The sequence below is a fragment of the Panthera tigris genome, chromosome E1 (genome assembly GCF_018350195.1).
Source record: "Panthera tigris isolate Pti1 chromosome E1, P.tigris_Pti1_mat1.1, whole genome shotgun sequence".
NCBI classification, from domain to species: Eukaryota; Metazoa; Chordata; class Mammalia; order Carnivora; family Felidae; genus Panthera; species Panthera tigris.
In genome coordinates, this window is record NC_056673.1 from 2241738 (window position 1) to 2261956 (window position 20219).

General features: G+C 65.8%; 3 protein-coding genes across 9 annotated transcripts; 1 reads left to right on the forward strand and 2 right to left on the reverse strand.

The window, feature by feature from the left end:
- On the forward strand, positions 1–4772 carry EIF5A (eukaryotic translation initiation factor 5A). Of its 5 annotated transcripts, none has more exons than XM_042966273.1 (6): positions 1–183; positions 2083–2268; positions 3378–3482; positions 3654–3785; positions 3876–3949; positions 4109–4772. In XM_042966273.1, the coding sequence occupies exons 2-5, from the start codon at positions 2104–2106 to the stop codon at positions 3936–3938; spliced, it is 465 nt and encodes a 154-aa protein (XP_042822207.1). In that variant the 5' UTR covers positions 1–183; positions 2083–2103; the 3' UTR covers positions 3939–3949; positions 4109–4772. The 5 variants fall into 5 exon arrangements, with proteins under 5 accessions (XP_042822207.1, XP_042822209.1, XP_042822208.1 ...); XM_042966275.1 differs by lacking the exon at positions 1–183 and adding an exon at positions 408–504; XM_042966274.1 differs by lacking the exon at positions 1–183 and adding an exon at positions 461–547.
- Positions 4773–4956: 184 nt separating this feature from the next.
- Positions 4957–7612, reverse strand: GPS2 (G protein pathway suppressor 2). Its single transcript, XM_042966271.1, has 11 exons — positions 7513–7612; positions 7190–7352; positions 6723–6832; positions 6532–6644; positions 6326–6405; positions 6152–6234; positions 5796–5949; positions 5623–5712; positions 5455–5534; positions 5263–5358; positions 4957–5131 (listed from the first exon to the last, which is right to left on the reverse strand). Exons 2-11 carry the CDS (start codon positions 7281–7283, stop codon positions 5048–5050), a joined length of 984 nt encoding a protein of 327 aa, XP_042822205.1. The 5' UTR covers positions 7284–7352; positions 7513–7612; the 3' UTR covers positions 4957–5047.
- A 152-nt stretch (positions 7613–7764) lies between these two features.
- On the reverse strand, positions 7765–19473 carry NEURL4 (neuralized E3 ubiquitin protein ligase 4). Of its 3 annotated transcripts, none has more exons than XM_042965776.1 (29): positions 19192–19473; positions 17815–18259; positions 17514–17579; positions 17064–17362; positions 16785–16896; positions 16612–16700; positions 15749–15821; positions 15379–15643; positions 14938–15119; positions 14519–14604; positions 14235–14397; positions 13941–14139; positions 13774–13850; positions 13588–13666; positions 13113–13282; positions 12888–13019; positions 12351–12496; positions 12023–12247; positions 11829–11927; positions 11566–11745; positions 11207–11371; positions 10500–10658; positions 9917–10096; positions 9724–9811; positions 9531–9638; positions 9298–9442; positions 9025–9137; positions 8781–8946; positions 7765–8403 (listed from the first exon to the last, which is right to left on the reverse strand). In XM_042965776.1, exons 1-29 carry the CDS (start codon positions 19471–19473, stop codon positions 8199–8201), a joined length of 4698 nt encoding a protein of 1565 aa, XP_042821710.1. In that variant the 3' UTR covers positions 7765–8198. The 3 variants fall into 3 exon arrangements, with proteins under 3 accessions (XP_042821710.1, XP_042821709.1, XP_042821711.1); XM_042965775.1 differs by having other exon boundaries at positions 13107–13282; XM_042965777.1 differs by lacking the exon at positions 17514–17579.
- Positions 19474–20219: the final 746 nt, after the last annotated feature.

Here is a 20219-nt window from a genome sequence, read left to right on the forward strand (position 1 = left end):
CACGCTTGCGCGGCTGTCACAGGGCTGCTTGGTTGGTCAGTGGGGAGTCGGCGCCTGCGTACTAAGACCCGTGTGCAGCAGCGGCGGCGGCGGTAGAGGCGGCGGCGGCGGCGGCAGCGGGCTCGGAGGCAGCGGTTGGGCTCGCGGCGGGCGGACCGGGTCGAGTCAGTGCGTTCGCGCGAGGTGAGAGCGGGCAGGGCGCGCGTGCGCGGAACCTCGGCTGGGGCTTGGGAGCGGAGATGGAACTGCTCGAGGGTCGGGGAGGGGGCAAAGGGGAGCGGCGGCGGCCGCCGCACAGGGTTCGGTCCGCGAGCGGCGCGAGGTGCGGAGAGGCGCGGGAGCGCGCCCCGGTTGGCGCGAGGGGTGACGGTTGGGGCCGGCCGGGTGACGTTGGAGCGACGCAGGGCGGGGGACGGCGAGCCGCGAGGCCGCCACGCGGGAGAGGCCGCCGGGCGGCCACGCCGGGGCGAGGGCCGGGGGCCAGATCGGCCCGGAAGGGCCAAGGTACCTGGGCCGTTGAGAACAGGGCGCCGCGCGGCCACGTGAGGTGGGGGAGGGGGCTATTCGGTGAGAGGGCATGTGGGGGGGGCTGGCGGCCGGCCGGAGAGGGGGGGGAGGGGAGGCGGCGTGGCTCCGGCCTGGCGCGGCCTTTGAGGAGGGGGTGGCGGCGGCACCGGAAGTGTCCCCCCTACCGGAGGCTGCCCTCTGGGTCGGAGGCCGCATGGCCGAACGTGGACGGGGGCCGCATGGCAGCGCGGGGACCCCTCCCCCCAGATCCCGGCCACCGGAAGCCCCGGGAGGCCACATGGTGGGCGGGAGCCGGCAACCCCCAGCGCGGAGAGGGGTGGTCGGTCCTCGCGGGCGCCCAGGGTAGCTTGGAATTTTGGGGAGGGGGCGAAGGCCGAGGCCCGCACCTGATCTCCCCGGAGAGCCCGCTGCGGACATATGTTAGCGTGCCCCCACCCCATGGGCCCCTGGCGCGCTACCCCCCCCCCCGCCCCGACTCCCCTGGGAAGTGAGGCGGCCAGCCAGGTGCGAGCAGCGCTCTCCCGTGCTGGGTGGCCGGAGAGACGGGGAGACTGAGGGCGATTGGACGGGAGCCCAGCTCTTTTCGGCCGCGCCGACAGCGCCTTAAAGTCCCGAGCAGAGGAGCTCCCCGCTGTGATAGGTGCTCTTCACCTTGTCACGGTCTTCCTCCTTGTGTCTGATTTGCGGGCTCCTGCTTTCAGAGCCCCAACTCTGCCGGCCTAACAGAACTTCTGCTACTCACTACTCCCAGCGTTTTGCTTTCATTTTATTGTCATTCACGCTGCCCACTCCTCCACTTTCCACTGAGCGCACAGGCCCGGCCTGAAAAGCCGACAGGACCGGTGCATCCTGGGAAAAGGGGGAGGGCCCTCGAGGAGAGGCCGGGTTCCCGGGTTCCCTTTGGGAAACGAGATGGAGGTGTTTGGCAGGGGGAGAAGTTAGAGAACAGCTTTACTTTCTCTCCCTCGGCTGTGTCGGAAAAGGCCTGTTGGAGAGGCGGGAATCCCCCAAAGAGGCCTTGTGGTTTCCTGTACCAGTGACTGGCGCGTGTGGATCGGGTGGGGGGTGTAACAGACGGGTGGGGCCCTGTCCTCCGGTCTCCACCCTCCCCTCTCCCCGCTATGGTAGCCCCGCCCTTTTGCTGGCTCGCGGCTGCTCACCTAATTATAGCCCTGTTCTGTGTGGGGGAGAGGGGTGGTTGGTTTCAGCGGCCAGTAACACCTGAGTCTCCCCCCGCCCCCCAGGAATTGGGCGTTTGCCCGTCTTGGAGATTCGGCATCCGAACTCCCCAGAGCCTTCCGTTCCCGGGCTGCCCCTTTAGCTTTCAGTTGGGCTAGGGGTCCGGCTTGTGTTCCCACCACTTCATACACACGCCCCATCTTAAGGGTTTGTGGTCCCAACTCCGTATTTAACCTGGGCACTTTGACTTTCATTTAGGCGGGTGATGGAACGGAGGGCTGGGGAAACCTGAAGCCCGTTTCCAGAGAGCAGTGGGGCGGATGGAGAGCTCTGTCGACCTCTACCTCTACTGACTCCGCTTCTCTTTGACTCTAGTTGGAATCGAAGCCTCTTAAAATGGCAGATGATTTGGACTTCGAGACAGGAGATGCAGGGGCCTCAGCCACCTTCCCGATGCAGTGCTCAGCATTACGTAAGAATGGCTTTGTGGTGCTCAAAGGCCGGCCCTGTAAGATCGTGGAGATGTCTACCTCCAAGACTGGCAAGCACGGCCATGCCAAGGTTAGAATTGGATCTCTCCATCTCTCGCCTTCCCCACACTTCCCTCATCCGTGGGGCTCCCGGCAGCAAGGTGCCCTCAGTCCTAGCCCTCTCCGTTCCCGGAGCTCTCTTTTTACCCCCCAGTTCCTTGTGTAGTGCTCAGCCCTGGCTACCTTCCACCTTCCCCCGGCCTTCAGCCTTTCGTTACCTCCTGTGCCCCGTCATTGCCTTGTGCCCGGTCCTCTTCCCCACTGGTGTGAGTCTAACTTTGCTAGGTGGTCTGGTCAGCAGCTCCTTCCTTCTTGGCTTTCACTTGTGGTTTTTCTTGCCTGGGGTTCTAGTTCCCAGGCTTTCTCTAGTCCCACTACAGAGCAGCCTTCCCTGGAGGGGGCCAGCGTACCTTGAGCTTCCAGATCCCCTCCTGCCCCACGCCCCCGATCTCCGACGCAGGGTCACACTGTGTTTCCACCTGCCCCTCTCCCGGAGTTTCCTGAGCCCCTGCCTCGCTCTCTTGGATCTGGACACTGTTGCTAGTGCTTGTCAGTTTTTCCTGCCCTCCCAAATCTCGACCTGACTCATCCTTGCTGGAGTTCTTGTGGTTTTGTTCCCTGGTTGGTTTGTCTTCCGTTGGCTCGGGGTTCACCCTGGGTCACCCCCAACGTCTGCGTCCTTGTCTGTGTTCTTTTGTGGCGTTTATTCCCTTTGCATAATTTTCTGTCCCCAAAGCCTTTTCTTCTCAGCGCTCTTCCTTTCTTGTTGCTTCCTGTTTTCCCAAGTTCACCTTTTATGCTGATGTCCAGATGCTTTTCCAGATGTTCTGCCTAGAGTCCTCCCAGTCCCCTGGGCACATCGGTCAGTGTTCTGGTAGCTCAGGGTAACTGGCTGCTTGGAGCCTGCCCTCCTGTTTTCTTTGTGCTGTCAACCCCAAAGTCAAGGGCAGTCTTTCTGCCTCCCGTTGTTAAAGGCTTTAGTGCTGCTCCTTTGGGCCGATTGGTTTGGTTCCACCTCCCCTGGTCTTTTCCCTGACAACCTCGTCGCACTTCCCTCACCAGTCAGGAGCACCTCGAGCCTTTCTCTTTTCCATCCTAGAGCTTGGTCGGGTTTCTCTTTCATGTGATGCACACATACAGGTCCACCTGGTTGGTATTGACATCTTTACTGGCAAGAAATACGAAGATATCTGCCCGTCGACTCATAATATGGATGTCCCCAACATCAAAAGGAATGATTTCCAGGTATGTAGGTGGGTTAGTGGTTTGTCGGTGGCCATAGACTGAGCGGGAGAGAGGGGAACGGCCGGAGAAGGGGTTTGGTGTTAGAGGTTTGGCACCAGTTTGTCCTCAGACCCTTTATCCTCCCCCCCCTGCCGGGGCCAACCTGCAGCTTCCTTCCTCCTCTGCCCCCAGCTGATTGGCATCCAGGATGGGTATCTATCGCTGCTCCAGGACAGCGGGGAGGTGCGAGAGGACCTTCGTCTGCCCGAGGGAGACCTCGGCAAGGAGATTGAGCAGAAGTATGACTGCGGAGAAGAGATCCTGGTATGCCCTCCCCCCCCCCCCGCCTTATGCCCAGCCCCTCTCCTTGCACTGCTTCCTCTGACCTCATGTCTGACCTCCCCACCCCCCCAGATCACGGTGCTGTCTGCCATGACAGAGGAGGCAGCAGTTGCAATCAAGGCCATGGCGAAATAACTGGCTCCCAGGTGAGTGTGCCGGCTGCCCGTCCCCAGCCCCTGCGCGTGCTCCGCGTCCCAGACAAAACCTGCCTCAGTCCTGTTCCAGGTTTCCCTTCCTGCCCCAGCAGGGTCGCCCCCCACCATGGACAGGACAGTCCAGTCTCACCAGGTGTCTCTCCTCCCCAGGGTGGCGGTGGCGGAAGCAGTGATCCTCCAGCCTGCAGAGGCCCCCTTCCCCAGCCTGGCCCAGCTCCGGCCCGGCCCCGGGCTGGATTCCTCCTACACAATTTATTTGACGTTTTATTTTGGTTTCCCCCACACCCCCTCAATCTGTCGGGGAGCCCCTGCCCTTCATCCTGCTCCCTTGGCCAGGAGTGAGTGACCCATGGCCTTGGCGAAACTGTCCTCCTCTTCTCCCCTCGCACTACAGTCCTGGTCGGGGAGAGGGGGCGGGTGCTGCTTGTGGTTTAGTGGGTTTTGTTTGGTTTTTGTTTTCTTTCTTTTTTCTTTTTTTTTTTTTTTAAATTCAATCTGGAATCAGAAAGCTGTGGATTCTGGCAAATGGTCCTTGTGCCCTTCCCCCACTCATCCCTGCTCTGGTCCCTTGTTCCCCTTGGCCCTTTACCCCAAGCACCACCCCACAGACTGGGGACCAGCCCCCTCTCCTGCCTATGTCTCTCCCCAAATCCCTTTAGCTGGGGAGGGAAGAGGAGGAGAGGGGAGGGGACCTGCCCCCTCCTCAGGCATCTGGGAGGGCCCTGCCCCCACGGGCTTCACCCTTTCCTGTGGGCTCTCTCCCCGACACATTTGTTAAAATCAAACCTGAATAAAACTACAAGTTTAATATGAAGGCCCCAATTCAGTTGCTTCTTTGAATTGAATGGGCATTTGCGGACTGGAGGGGAGATGAGAAATCCTGTCCACCAAACTGGGCCATCCGTTCACTTGCTGTGCATCTGCCGGCCACCCCGCCCCTCCAGAGAGCCCTGGCCGCCTCCGAGTGAGGCCACACAAACAGCAGCAGCAGCCAGGGGCACTGGCAGGTAGATTTTATTGGACCGGGACACACCGGGGACCCTCACCCACGGCAGGGGGTGGGGGGAGGCTGAAGATAAAATCTGACGGTCACTTGTGGTAGAATCGCGGGTTCTGGCTGTGCTGGATGAAGGGGAGCCGAGGGCCAGGTTGGCTGGTAGCCGCGAAGCCCGACTGGTGGCAGTGACGAGAGGGGGGCTCGGTCAGCGAGCACCCTCTCCCTCCACGCCCTTGAGCCCGTCCCCCCCCCCCCCCCCCGAGAGTGGGAAGGTGGGGGTCTGGGCGCACCTGGCTCCCGACCTTACCTTTCCCGCTGGTTGCATCTGCACAGGGAGCTGGGGAGAGGCCAGCAGTCCAGGGGCTGGATGCAGAGCTTGGGGATGCATGGGGCGCAGGGAGGACTGCGGAGAGGAGGGTCAGGACCAGAGGCAGCCGGGGGCTCCCCTGAGCACAGCGCTTCCCCTGAACTCCCAAGACCCCATACTCCCCATACTCACAGAGTCCGAGAAGGCGGTCTGCTGGTTGGCATGCTCCATTGGCTTCTGTAAGGACAGGGCGCCACCCGGCTGCAGGAATCCTGGGGAGGGAAGGAGGGGGGTGTGACGCAGCCGCCAGGGGCGGGGGAGGCCGGGAGGGCAGGGTGCTCGCACAGGGGTGTCGGTCACCTGTCTGGGTGGGCTGGAAGTGGCCGTGCACCGCGTAGGGCTGTGGCTGTGGCTGCGACAGGTACTGCACTGCGGGGAACGCCGAAGGTGCTGAGGAAGGGACGACGCATGGCCATCAGAGCCTCCTCATCTGGGTCTTGCCAGAGTCCCCTCCCTCTGGGCCCACCACTCACCTCTGAGCTGCTGGCTAGGGCTATAGGCCGGCTGCGTGGGGCCATAGTGCGGCGGGGGCTGAGCGGTCCCATAGGCACCGCCGGGGCTGCCTTGGAATTGACCGTGCTCTGGGGTCCCTGCGAAAGCCGCCGCTGAGCCCACGTAGTGCCGAGTCTGAGGAGGGAGGACGAGAGCTGGCCGCTGTAAACTCCGAGGCGGGACCTCAGGGGCCCACCGTGTCCGGCTTTCCCCCACACCGCGAAGGGTCCGACGCCAGTGACGCCCATCACTTGAGTGCCGGGTCACTAAGGGCGCCTGGGTGTGGGTAGGAGCGGTCGGGGGAGAACAGGGCCGGACGCCCCATCCTACTCCTTACTGTAAGCACTTGGGGCCCGAACATCTGCTTGGCCCTGTCAGCCGCCATGAGGGTGCCCGGGCGATTGTGTCCTCCAGGGCTCCCTAGGGAGGGACAGGGGCTTCGTGAGGCCGGAAGGGGTGGCTGTGACCCCCAGGAGGGCCCGTTTGGACACGCGGTCTCTCCACTCCTCACCCTGCATGCTGAGGAGGTGCGTTCCCGTGTGGACGGTCAGGCTCTGCTGGTACGCAGCTGATGTCAGAGTGGTCAGGTCACTGGGGCGAAAGGCGGGCGCGTCAGAGTCGGGGACAAGCGCCCCCTTTTGCCACTAGACGCCGGTCGTTGTCACCCGATCCCAGTTACACCCTGCCCCGACTTTATTTTTAGCTCTCCAGTCCCACCTCTGCTCCTTTCGCCTCCGTTTCTCCTCCTCGTGTAAAACTTTCTTGAGCTGCAGGAAAAGCTGGTGCTTCTCCTCTTGTAAGGCCAAAAGCTTCTCCTGCAATTTCAGGATCTGAGAAGCGAGGGGAGCAGAGATGAAGGCAAGAGGGCCAGAGGGAAAGCGCTGTGAGAGATCAGGGGGCTTGCTCACTTGCTCCTTGGTCTCCTCCAGAGACATTCTCTCTTCCATCTCCTTTTTCTTTCTCCTCTCCTGCTCCTCCTTCATCTTCTGTTCCATCATCTTGTCCACCTCTTCCTCTTCTGGAGAGAGAGTCGGGCAGAAAGGGAAAACGGCAGGGTGGTTAACAGAGCAGCCTGTCGCGCACCGCGGGCCGGCGAGGCCTGGTCGCCACGATGCCCCTCGTGCCTCTCTCGGCAGTGGCTCTTTCCCCGCGGAGGGGGCAGGCGGGTGGGTCCAGTAGGTGCTCTCCAAGGTCCTTCCCGACCCAAGGGTTCTGGAGCGGAGACCCGGCCTCCGGCTTCCACCACCCGCGGGGCTGTCTCATCCTTCCTGCGGCGCGGCCGCGGCGGCGCGCTGCACGGCCCGGGGTGGAGGCCTGCTCCGGGGAAGCGGCGCCGCCCCGGGGCCCTGTGTCCTCCCGCTCGGGCCCGGCTCACCTTGCCGCTTGCGCTCCCGCTCCATCATGATGTGCCGGTGCAACGCCCGGGCCATGGCGTTGGAAAGCTTGGGGCGCTCCAGGAGCGCGGGCATGGTGCCGCCGGGGGCGCTCGGGCCGTGGGCGCCCGGCTCTGTCACTGACTGCCAGACCTCGGACCGGGCCTACCGGGAGGCGGGCGCTCAGGGCGGATCGCGCCCGGCCGGCAGAGGCGGAAGCCCTCCCGCCGCCCCCCTCCGCCCGGCCGGCCCCGGGGGCCCCCGCGTGCGCCGGCGGGCCGGGGTCTCCAGCCTCGGCGCTGCCCGCCCCCCGGCCCCTCCCTACCCGCCTGCTCTGCGCTTTCTCCGCGGCTCCTGCGCGCCTCGGCCGCGCGTCACATCCGGCCGCCGGGCCGACTCCTTCCGGAGCCGGGGCGGCCGCCGGCCTCGCGGGTCGGGCGCAGGGAAGGGCGGAAGCGGCCGCGACGGGTGCCGGCGGCGGTCAAACCCCGTCGCCGCGGCCCGCGCCCCCGGCGGGGTGGGCCCGGGGCTCGCGGGGGCGGTGCGCGCGCGCGCGCGCGAGAAAGAGGCCGAGGCGCGCGCTCCGGGACGGCGTTTATTGGCTGCTTGGAAACCCGCGTCCGTAACAACTGTACAGAGGCCCGCCTTCCCCGCGAGCGCCCTCCCACCGCCCGGAGGCCCGGGAAGCGGCGGCCCGGAGGGGGATCCGGGCCGCTCGGGATTCACAGTAACAGGAACGAAAACGGAAATAAATTAAGTGGTACGGGGGAGGGAGTCCGGGGAGTCGTGCTCCCCAAGTCAGTGCATGAAAGGGGGGCTGTCGGGCCCGGCTCCCGCTCGCCCGCCGCGCGGTCGGGGATGGCTCTGCTGCCGCGGGCGCGGGAGGCAGGACTCGAGCTCCAGGGCCCCCTGCCTGTCCGGGCCCCGCGCGTGCCGGGGCGATCGTCGTCGGTCGTCACTCGGAGTCCCGGGCCCAGGGCCCCGCTGTGCTTGTCATCGCCAGGCCGCCCCTCATTCCACCCGCACCAGCAGGGCATAGAGGAGCGTGGCCCCCTTCTCCTTGGTCACCCACTCGAGTTCGGCTGGGCTGAAGTGAGGGTCCAGAGGTTCTCTGAGGGCGGCCGAGGGGGGCCCGGGGGTGTAGGAGCCGGGGCGCACGCACACCTGGAACGCCACCTGGGCCTGGTGCGTCCGCTGGGATTTGGGGTCCCGGAATCTGTCGGGGGGAGAAGAAATCCGGCCGTGAGGCCTCTGGCCCCTCTCCTCCCCTTGTTAACTGCACGGCCACACAGGCCCTGAGGGGACACCCCCATCTTGCAGGGCCTGGCCCTCCCCCCACTCCCCTCCCTACCGCCTTCCCCAACGACTGCCGGGCAGGCTCCCCGGCTTCCGCGTGCAGGCCGCTGCCCACCCTGCTCCCCGCGCCCGCTCCACCCGCACTTCTGACCCACTGCACCCCCCTTTTTGTCACCTTTAAAAATAGTAAATGCTTCTTATATAACAATGTTCTAGAGCGAGAGAAGACCCAAGTGGCACAGGTGAGAGAAGGGAAGGCAAAACGTGGAGACACCGGGCGTGTCCCCGGGTACTCACTGCACTTTGGATGCCAGGGTCTCGGCCCCAGCGTACTGCAGGGACGGGGAGAGCAGCACCGGAGGGGGCTGCTCCTCCCGGGGAGGGGCGCAGTTCTCGCCGGGCTCCTCAAACCCCACCCCGGGCTCGCCCTTCAGCGGCCGGCAGCTCAGGATAGAGGCAGCGCCTAGGACGAGAGCTGCGTCAGGGCCGCCCTCCAGGGGCCGGGCCCACCCGCCCTGCCCTGCCCCTGGCGCCCCGGTACCTGCTCCCAGCTCCCCTCGGTCCAGCACCCTCCGCACCGCTGCCACGTGGCTCCCGTGATAGGCCATGTGCCACTTCTTGGTTAGCGTCCCAGCTTCCAGACGGGGATTCACCCTAGGATGTAGACAGGGCAGACCGGACAAAGGTCGCTGGCTCCCCAACAGTGTCCCCTCTACGGGAAGTTCTGCCACGTCTTCCATGCACCCCCTGGGAACCTCCTTCCTCTAGGGGAAAAGAACAGTAAGGGAGCCGCGTGACCCTGCCCTGCGCACACCTGAGGTTGAACCTGCACCAGCCGAAGGGCAGGGCATACTCCCGAGGGGGCTCTCCCCGGCGCCTGTGGGCCTCGTCCCCTCGAAGCTTCCGGCAAGACTCACAGTAGCACAGGCTTCGCTTGGGCGGAGGCATAAAGTAATCCTCTGCGGGAAAGCGAGGGGCAGGCTGGGTGCCGAGGTGCCCAGCACTGCCCCGGGGAACGAGGCGGGTCCCGGGGGACCGGGGACTCACCGGGAAGCAACAGCAGTTCTTGGAAGCGGGAGCACAGGGCGTGATACTCGCAGCTCTTGAGAGGGCTGGCGGCAGGCAGCGGCCCCCAGCACACGCTCTCCTTCATACCTGCGCGGGCAGGAGGGGGCACGGGTCACAGGAGCCGGGGCGGCGCGGCACGGTGGGCGGGGCGGGGCTCTGCGGGCCGGCTCACCATCTACCATGTCCGCCTTCTCCATGTCCCCTTGGGTTCCCGCACTCTTGCCACTGGCAGCCCCTGGTTCAGGGCTCACGATGGTCACCTGCAGGGGAGGGGGGCGGGAAATCAGCCGGGCGTGCCCCAGCCCCCGGGGCCTGCCCGTGCCCTCACCGGTCGCCCCCTCCACGCTTCCTCCATTACAGCCGACCTGCTCGCACTGGCCGTAGAGGTCCACCACCGCGTGGCAGGGCTGGGGCACGTCCGGTACGGCCACCCCCTGGTCCAGCCCATTGACGTGGAGGTGCAGCCCCCCAGAGCCGTCCAGCCGCAGTCCCAGGACGGTGCCTTCAGGACACGTGTCCAGGTTTGGCCCAAACTTCTCACAGATCTAGGAGGAAAGACCTACTGTCTTCCCAGAGATCAGACGCCCACAGGCAACAGCCAGGCTCGCCCTTCGCTCTGCTTCCGGTTGCCAGGCCCCAGGCTTGGCCTCCACGCCGGCCTGCTGCCCGGGCTCCACCCCCCTCCTCAAACATCAGGAGTCCACCTCCCCGCCAACCCCCCCACTGCCCTCCCCCCCACAACATGCTCAGCGGCAGGGACCCAGGACAACGTGACAGCCTGAGCGTCCAGATAAGGCCCCCCACACTCTCGCTCACCCACCATGGGGTCCACCCCACCATGGGGCCCCTTTACGCCCGCAGTCCTACTGCCGGAGCCGGGGACCCTTTTGGCCAGACCGTCCCGACTCGAGGCCCCGGCCCTCCCTCTTCTCTCTGCCCCCTACTCACCTTGAGACCGTTGTGGAAGATGCCACGGCCCCGCAGCAGCCAGGCTGCCCGCTTGAGGGCACAGGCAGAAGCGGGGAAGTTGAGCCTCTCGGGCGGGCAGGTGATGACGCCCAGGACCAGGGAGGACGTCCACTGCCGGTTCAGGAAGTCTATCCGCACCTGGGGAAAAGGGCAACCACTCCCCAGTCACGGAAGAGGCCGCCCCCCAGCAGAACCAGGCTCCTCACCCCCGCCGGGTGGGAGGGGGGGAGCGACAGCACCTCCCACAGCGCGGCCTGGGATGCTGCCCTTCCCTCGCCCGGAGGGACCGCAAACTACAAACCCCTTGTTTCCTTCCCCACGTGAGCCTCGGCGCTGTCGGGACAGTAAGGGTCCCCATGCCCCGCGTTCCTAACTAAATCTCTCCGTTTGTGGCAAACAGCGGAAAGGCCTCCTCCTCGGCAAAGCCGTCCACGCACCCACGCGTAGGGCCGGCGTCTCTCTTGGCCTCCCCCAGCCCCTGCCCGCTGCCGCCGCCCCCACCGGCCGGCAAGTAAGGCTTCCTGATAAGCGACCTACGAACCCCACCGCGGGCACGAGCCCAAGCCCGGGAAGCTCATCCGAGGGGCTTGCCTTCTACCTCGTCCTCAGCTGGAAAGGGGTTCCTCCAGGAGGGCTGGCCCTGGGTCACCCCGAGCCAGAGGAGCGGCGGAGAAGGCGAGGCCCACCTGGACCAGCAGCTGGGGCACCAGGGGCTGGTTGATGACAACGATGCCCTGGTTGTAGCTGGCCACCCGCGTGGCGGTGCGGTTCCCGTTGGACAAGAGGATGTTCTTCCCGTGGTTCTCCAGGAACTCGAGGGCTGTGGGCATAATGGCCACTTGATTCTGGCCCTGGTGTGGAGGAGAGACCGAGCTGCTGGGTTGCCAGTACGAGCCACCCCCCGCGGGCGTTTACACGGGGCTCGCGCACAGGCGACCGGCCACCCGGGGTTGGGTCAGAGAGCCCCAGGACAGCCTGGTGTCCCGCGGACCACCGACCCCAGCCGCCCGTTCACGGGCCCCACCTGCCCCGCGGGGCCTCTTACCCTCGGGCTGTGCTCCTCCCCGTCGTCGTCTTCCTCGCCCTCGCCCTCGCCCTCGCCCTCGCTGCCGGTGTCCGAGCTGGGGGAGGGAGGCTGGGTGCCTTCCGACTCCTCCAGCCTCGTGGAGCTGACCACAGACACGCTCCGTACGGGCCCGTACAGGTCCAGCACGGCCCACACGTTCTGTGGGCACACACGACACAGGAGTCGGGGGTCCGCGGAAGGCCTCGAGCCCGCTCCCCAAGCCCAAGGTTCCCCGGGTCTACCTTGGCAACGCCGGTGGCCGCAGGCCCCATGTCCTCTCCGTCTACCAAGATGTGCATCGTGTCGTCCGCCCCCCGGCGGATGCCCACGCGGCTGCCCACCTGGCGCCAAGGTGAGACGGGCTCGAGTGCCTGGCCTCCCTCCCCCCGCCGCCCCCGCTCCACCTCCGCCCCGACCCCGGAGCCGGCGGCCTCACCCCCAGCCTCTCCAGGTTCCGGCCGTAGTTCATCCTCTGGAGCTGGCCGTCGCGCCTCACTTCGCAGCTGGACACCATCCAGGTGGTCTTGGTCCGGAGCTCCGGCAGGGAGGGCGGCAGCGCCGGGCCCCCGCCCGTGCCGGGCCCCATGTCCCCGGGCGCCAGCGTGGTCAGTCCCAGGCGCAGGGAGCCCGCCCACTTCTCGTCCAGTTCGTCCACTTTGACCTGAGGGAGACAAAAGGCGGCGGCCGGCGCTAGCCAGGGGCAGGGGGACAGCGGGGGGGGGGGGGGGGGCCGCCCGCCTCGCTGCGAGGGGCCCGCCGCCCACCTCGAACACCTCCTCCGTCTTGAGCTCCTTGGTGCTGAAGACCAGGCCGTGAGCGTAGCCGGCCGCGCGTACCGCCCTCGTGCCGTCCTCCTCCAGAGTGACGTTCTTGCCACACGTGCTGTGAAAGCGGTGAGCCACGCCAGCCACTGCGGGGAACAGGCGCAGCGGGAGGGGACAGTGGGACAGCGAGCTTCAGAAAGGACACGGAGCAGAGCTCTCGGGGGAAGCGGGAGGTTGCCGGAAAGGCCCCCGTTTGCCACCAGTCCTCTGTCTGCCATCGGAGAGCCTCCCGCGCCTCTTTCCCCACGAGAGACCCGTTCCCAAAGCGGGCGTGCCCGGCTCCCGGCCTCCTGGTGGCCGGGAAGCGCGCCTCGGGCGTTCCAGCCAGCCGTGACCTCCTCCCCTCCTCTTGGCCGCCGCCTACCCTGGGCTCATCCCTCCCTTCAGGGGCGAGCCCGTCCTGACCCAGCTCCCTGAGCTGCCAGCGGCCCCCTCAGGCCCACGGTGAGGAAGCAGAGCCCGCCCCGCCGGCCGCACCTGGGGAGTGCAGGGGGAAGGACTTCTCAGTGGCCGTGTTGCTGGTCGCCAGGCTGTTGTCCATGGGGCCGGTGGCGTTGGTGATGGACACTTGGACACACTGGCCGTAGAGATCCACGACCGCGTACACTTCTGGGTGGGAAAGGAAGGGGTCAGAAGCCCGAGAGCCCGCGGGGCACCGGCACGAGGCGGGCGGGCCGAAAGCCACAGCGCAGTCACCTTTACCCGGAGGCAAGCCTGAGCAGGCGGCGCCTTGGTCCTGGCCGTTGATAAAGTAGTGCAGGTCGCCCTTGGCCGTTCGCATCATGCCGATGCGCGCGCCTGTGCCCAGCGCATCGAGGTCGCACCCGTAGTTGTTGCGCATCGTGTTTCCATCTTGCATGATGGCCGTGCCACTGGAGGGGCGACAGAAGGGGCCGGTGAGTCTCCCGGCTCTTCCCCACACAGGCCCCTGCTCGGTCTCTGCTCGTCAGAACCTCCCAGCGCCTTGGATCGGGATCTCGATCTGGGGTCTGGGACCCAATCCCGTTCCCTATGCCTCCGGGACAGAGAAAAGCGGGAGCTTCCCCGAGAGGAGAGGGGGCCGAGCCGCTGCAGGGTGCGGGGCGACGTGGGAAGGCTGCCCAGGGCCACCGCGGGCCCCAAGCCTCGCTTCCCTCATCCTAGCCGGCCACACGGCCCGCAAAGCAGGCAATCTGACCTCAGCATCCACGTGTCATAGTCGATATCCGTCATGGTGTTGGGGAACTCAAGGTCTTCTGGCCGAATAGCGGTCACTCCTAGGAGGCAGGGGTAGGTCAGAGCCAAGCCCCCAGCAGTGGGCGGCCAGCGGCCACCACCCCCGCCCCCGGTGCGCGCGCACGCACGCACACACGGGTGCCCTCACCGGCCTCGATGGAGCCTGACCAGCGGTCCACCATCTTCTGAATGACGATTTCAAACAGCTCCCCGTCGCGCAGGGCCCTGCCAGGGACAGCGGCAATCAGACAGGCCCTGCTCGGTGGCCGAGGCCGGGCAGCGGGAAGCTGGGGGCACGAAGGCCCGGGCACTGACCGATTGGAGATGACGATGGCGTCGTTGAACTCGCTGCGGCAGTTATGGCGGAGCGCGGTGCGGCCCCCGTTGGTGATCACTGCGTTACTGCCGTGTAGCTGGTGGAAACGCAGGTCGGAGCCCCCGGCCCCCGATGACGGGGAGCTCGGGGACACCTGGTTGTTCCCTTCGGGGAGTGGCTCGGGGACTGGGGGCACCTCTGCATGAGTGGTCATCGCCCATTAGGCTCACAGGGGTCTCTGAGGCCCCCCAAGGCCACCCCGACCCCCTGCCCCTGCCCGGTCCGGCCCTCACCCACGTCGTCCACAATGGTGGCCTGGGCCGCCTGGCCGTAGAGGTCCACGACTGCGTAGACACCCGGGGGCACGTTCCAGGCCGCGGGGCCCTGAGTCATCCCGTTGACAAAGAAGTGCAGGGTCCCGTCCTCCCGCCGCACCACGCCCACCGTGTCCCCTGCCTTGGAAGAAGGGGGGCTGGAGTGAGGAGTCAGGCAGAGCTCCCGCCTGGGCTGGTCCTACGGCAGCCCCGCCTTGCCCGCCTCCCGCCGCCGGGCCCCGGCCGGACGCACGCTCTCCCACCTTGAGGCGGTCCAGGTTGTGCCCGTACTCGTCCAGGATGGTCGTCCCGTTGTGCATCACCCCGTTCCCGGTCATCATCCAGGTCCCTAGGGGGACGAGGGGGGGGGGGACAGAGGACGTGAGCGGGGACCAGGGCTCCTGTCGTGCGGCAGTGCCCGCGTCCGCCCCCCAAAGCCGCTGGCCCGGCCTGCCTTTTCTGACGGTCGGCTCTCTTCCCAGAGCTGAACAAGAAAACCCTGCACGTCCCAAGCCAGCCACGAGCCCCGTCCACGTGGCGGGCAGGCCTCAGCCACCGGATGAGTCGTCACAAGTGTGACAAGCGGAGAAAAGGGCCGGAGCACGAGCATCCCATCCGGGCTCCGGGGGGTGGCTTCCTCCCGAGGACCCTGCCCCGGCCCCGCCCCGCTGGGGGGGCTCACCCGAGCGCAGGTTGGTCATGGTGGAGGGCAACTGGAGGTAGGCAGGGTTGTGGGTGGTGACACCGATCTCGATGGAGCCAGCCCACTTGTCCACCATCTTGTCGATGCGCACCTGGAACACTTCTCCGTCCCGCAGGGCTCTGCTGCTCAGCACCACGCCGTGATTGAAGTCATCGGTGGCACTGAGGGCACAGCACGCGGGGCCTCAGGCACGAGCGCGCGCGCGCTGAGCACGCCGCGCCCCGGCCCGGTCGGTGCCTGCCTGACTCCTGCTGCCCCCAATCCGCCTGCTGACCTTCGCTGTCCCGGAGGCTCCCCCCTTCCCTGCCACGACGGCCCCGCTCAGAATCCCGCCGCCCCCCCCACCCCCCGCGTCCGCGCCCCTCCCGCAAGCCCGTCAGAGCCCCTTCTGCGGGCTTCTCCCCACCCCCCGGGCCATACTGGGGCCGCAGGGCGGTGCGTCCCTCGTGGGTGATAGCCGCCTTCTGCCCGCAGTTCGGGTGGAAGAGCAGGCGCTCGGGCTCGGCCTGAGCGGCGGGGGCGGCGCGGCGGAGGGCGCCCTCGGGAGACAGGGCCCGCAGGATGGCATTGTTGCGGCGCAGACGGTCGCTGTGGTTGTTATTATGCACGATGGTCACCTTCACCGCCATCCCGTACAAGTCCACCACTCCATACACGACCGGGGGCGTCAGCGGGGTGGCCACGCCTGTGCGGGTGGAAGGCGAAGGAAGGGGTCAGACCAGCCTCAAAGAGAGGCAGCAGTGTGAGGCCCAGACCCCTGCACCGAGCGCCCTGGCCGCGCGGCCCCTACCCTGATCGATGCCGTTGATGAAGAAATGCAGGGCAGAGTTGGACTTCCTCGTGAGACCGATGTGGTCGCCCTCCTGGTCAAAGCAGAAAAGACGAAAGTCTGGACTCTATCCCTGCTCAGGCTCCAGACTTGTCCTGGGGACCCTGGAACAACGCGGTCCTAAAGCCTGCCCGCCAGCCCAGGCCGCAGGGGAACTGCTCCCAAGGTGCCGGAGTCCCAGAGCCGCCCCCCCCCGAACGCTCACTCCGAGGCCAGCGCTGCGTTAAGCCATCTCATAAACATCACCCCATCTACCTCCCAAAGGAGTCTAGAAAATACTAACAGGCTCGCTTTAAACGTTAGAAGAGAAGAAAAAAAAAAAACAACCCACCAAACTACCAAAGAGAACGAGTTTGTTGCCTCTGGTCACCACCACAAATGGCCAAACGATTAAGAAAAAGTAAAACTCTGACTCGGAAACCCGAGTGCCTAACTACTGGGCAGCCCTGCCTTCTCAGAAGGAACCTCTAGGCAAAAGCTAACAGGCCTTGGGGCGCCTGGGTGGCTCAGTCAGTGGAGCGTCTGACTTCGGCTCAGGTCACGATCTCACGGTTCGTGAGTTCGAGCCCCACATCAGGCTCTGTGCTGACAGCTCAGAGCCTGGAGCCTGCCTCGAGTTGTGTCTCCCTCTCTCTGCCCCTTACCCACTCACGCTCTGCCTCTCTCTAACGTTTAAAGTAAATAAGCGTTAAAAAAAAAAAAGACTTTAAAAAAAGCTAACAGGCCTTGCTCTGGGTCACAGGGGAGACCGTGGTGCACGGGCAGGGGCGCAGGGAAACGGGGCTGCCCCACAGAGGGGCCCAGGCTCCACGCCCCACCCTCACCTGTAGCTCATCCAGACTGAACTCACAGTACTCCCGGCGGGTGCCCTTGCCGTTGGTCAGGATCCCACAGCCACTCATCATGATGGTGCCTGGGGGGGCAGCGGACACCCCGCTCAGGACACGGGCTTCCTCCGCCTTAGGAAGGTGCCCCCCGCCCTGCCCGGGGCTGGTACCTGACTGCAGGTTGGTCATGGTGGCTGGGTACTCCAGGCTGTTGGGGTTGTGGGTGGTGACACCGATCTCAATGGAGCCAGACCACTTATCCACGAGCTTGTCGATGCGGATCTTGGGAGGGGTGACGACAGAAGGGACAGACGGGGAACGTGAGCATAGAACAGGGCCCCTCGGTCCCCGGCTCTTCCTTGGGCCCCACTCTTCTAACGTCAAGGGTCAAGCCCCGTCTCGAGCCCCCGGAGAGTGACGTGCCAACCAGAGCCCGGGATCTCGCACACCTCAAACATCTCGTTGTCCCGGAGCGGACGGTTGGTCATGACCACGCCGTTGTTGAACTCATCCAGGGGCCGGCGGCGCTCGGCCGTCTTGTTATTGTTGCTGAGTTTGATGAGGGTTCCGCACTTCTCGTGAAAGAGCAGGGCGTCGTTGGAAGTGAGGACAGGCGAGGTGGCCGCGCCGCTGGGCCCCGGTCCTTCCCCGGCCGGGGGGGAGCTCAGGTTCACATTTAGGAGCCCCCCGTTGTAGGCAGACAGGATGGCGTTGCCCACCACCTCCGAGAGCTCCATGCTGGCAAAATCTGCGGCGGCGGGGCGGGGGAGGGAAGCTGGAATGAGGCCGTACCCCCTCTGGCTCGCCACTCGCCCCCTGGCCCTCTCCTGAGGTCCCTCCCCTCGCCTGGGCCACCTCACTTCCCGCTGCCCTTCCCAGAGCCTCCCGGAAGCCCTCACCATTATGCGACTCAAGGCTGTTAGGAAACGTCTCCGGCCGGGCCTGCGCTGGGGACACCATGAAGGCTGGGGACCAGGCGGGATGGGAGGGGAATGAGGGTTCGGCCCCTGCTGCAGGGGCCCACAGCCAGGAGACCCCCTCCTCTAGCCCCTGCTTTCCCCTTCAACAGACTCGGGTGGGGGGGAAAGGGGTCGGAGAGGCCCTGCCCACACCCAGCCTCATTTGTCACTACACGTCACCCACTCCTTCAGCCGGTCCCCCTGCCCCGCCCCTCCACCGCTGCCCGAGCTGTATTCTCACCTTCGTCCCCCGGGGTCCCCTGTTCAGTCAAGGCAGAATCTTCAGGGGGCGCGGAGGGCTCGAGGGGGGGTGTAGGGATGGGAGCAGGGGGGCTGAAACCTGGCTCAGGGGGTAGCACGGTGATCTGCGTGCACTTGCCGTAAAGGTCCACGACGGCCCAGACACGCGCGGGGAGGCCCGTGGCGGCCACCCCGCAGTCCCGCCCGTTCACCCAGAGCCGCAGCTCCCCGGCAACTGTGCGCTCCACGCCCACACGGTCCCCTTCACCGAGCTGGTCCAGGTCCTGACCATACTCCTCCAGCACAGAACGTCCGTCCCTCAGCACTGAGCAGCCCGACACCACCCATGAGCCCCCCTTCAGCCCCGTGGCGCTGCTTGGGAAGTCCAGCACACTGGGGTCCAGTGCCGTCACCCCAATCTCAATGGAGCCACTCCAGGAGTTGACCTGCGATGAGAGCGGTGGACAGGGACTCAGGAAGGGCCCCCACGGGTCTCCCACCACTAGGAAACCACACTTCACAGACCACCGTGCCCCCCCCCCCCTTGCCACGTCTCAGCCAGCTGGCTCTTCTCTCTTGAGACGCGGGACACTAACCCAGAGGTGCGGTCCCACAAGCAACTTCCTGCACTCTGTCTCAGGGACCGTGGGCACCGCTGTCCCCTAGCAACTCTGCTCCCTACTCTGGCGGCTCGGTGTCTCTGACACCATGCCTGTCCCCACCGTCTGGGCTAAATTCCCTGGCTGCAGCCCCCTGCCGCCTCTAAGTGCCTGGTCTCTGTGACTTCTCAACCACCCAGATGCACAGCTCTCCAAGTCGCTTGTCCCTGCTCTTGTACACCGCTCTCCTCCTCCCCTGGCCCATTTCTCTCCTGGGCCCTGGCTCCACTCAGATTCACTCACTTCCCAAATTCCACCTCTGTGCCCCTGGCCTCGTCACCGAACGACACACAAGAGGCACACCTCCCTCTCCCTGAGAGTCCCTCCCCACCCATCGTTCCGGCCTGAGTTTATCCTCCGATGGTTGTACTTCCCCTGGTTCTCTCTCCTCCTGTCAGGTCCCTGACATCTCTCCGTCCTCCGCCTGCCACAAGCCATTCCAGGAGACCTGTTCCCTAGCCATTCTAGCGGCTGAAGCCCGTGTCCCTTCCCTGCTCCTGGGTCCGGAGGAAATCAAGCTCTCCTTACCCGTTTCCCCTTCAGACTCAATGTTTCTACTTCCCGCTCCCCCCCCCTGCCCGTCACCGGGTGCCCATAAGGTCCGTCGGTTCCCTCTCGGTGCCCGGCGATGGGGCTGCCCCGATTGTCCCCCATCCCGCCTCTCGCTCTCCCCCTCCCACCACCCTCCACGTCTCGGTTCCGCGGACCCAGCCCCGCACCTTGCGGTCGATGCGGACGGTGAAGACGCGGCCGTCGCGCAAAGGCTCCCGGCTCAACACCAGCCCGTGGTTAAACTCCTGGCCCGGCTGCTGCCGCCGCGCTGTACGCCCACAGGCCGACAGGCTCACCAAGCGCCCGGTGCGCGGGTGCAGCTCCCCGCCGCTGCCCAGACCCCCGCCGGACCCCGGCCCTGGGCCGCTCCCGCCGGGGCCCCCACCCCCACCCGGCCCCGGCCCGGGGCCTCCCCCAGAGCCCCCGCTCCCACCCGACCCCGCCGCCATCGCCGCTGACACCCGGGCCGCGCGACAGCCGCGCTTGGCGGCACCGTGGCAACCGCGGTGCACACACACCCGGAGGGAATAGGGCTCGGGGCTGGGGCCGGGTATGCTTTACGGCACTGCCGGGCAACGAAGCATCCCGGGCTGGGGAACTAATGACCACCGCGGTGGGAACAGAAGGACGACGGGGTCGGGCAGGCTTGCTTTACGGCACGGCCGGGTGACGGAGTGGCTCGGAGTGGGGTGCAGACTTGGGCGGCGAGCTTTTGCGACAGTAGAAGAAACGACCGCCTCAGGCATCTTTACGACGCAGGGGGTGCTGGCCCCCCACCTTCAGCTTTGCGACAGCGGCCCCAACGACCCCGCCCCCGCCGAGGCAGGCGACGCCTTGAAGTTTTCGCTTTACGGCAACAGGAGGAGGTGTCTTCCCTTCGCGCTACACCCTTCGTCGCCGTAAGAGCGGCGTCTGGAGCATCCAGAGAAGGGAACCGGTAGCTTTATAAATAAAAACCTCTGCCCTCGCACCGAGACCGGATATATTTTGCGACACTGTCGCAGTCCCTCCACTGTGTAGCGCACTTCTCGTGAGAGGCAAAGCGCGTCGACTGGGGGGGGGGGCAGGGAAGGGGCTCGTGATATTCCTAAACAAGCCCACTTGAACTCCAATCTAGCCAAACCCTTAAATTTTAAAGCCACGGATGAAGAGTCCAATGAAACCCTGGCAGGCAGATTCAAGCAATGGCACTGAC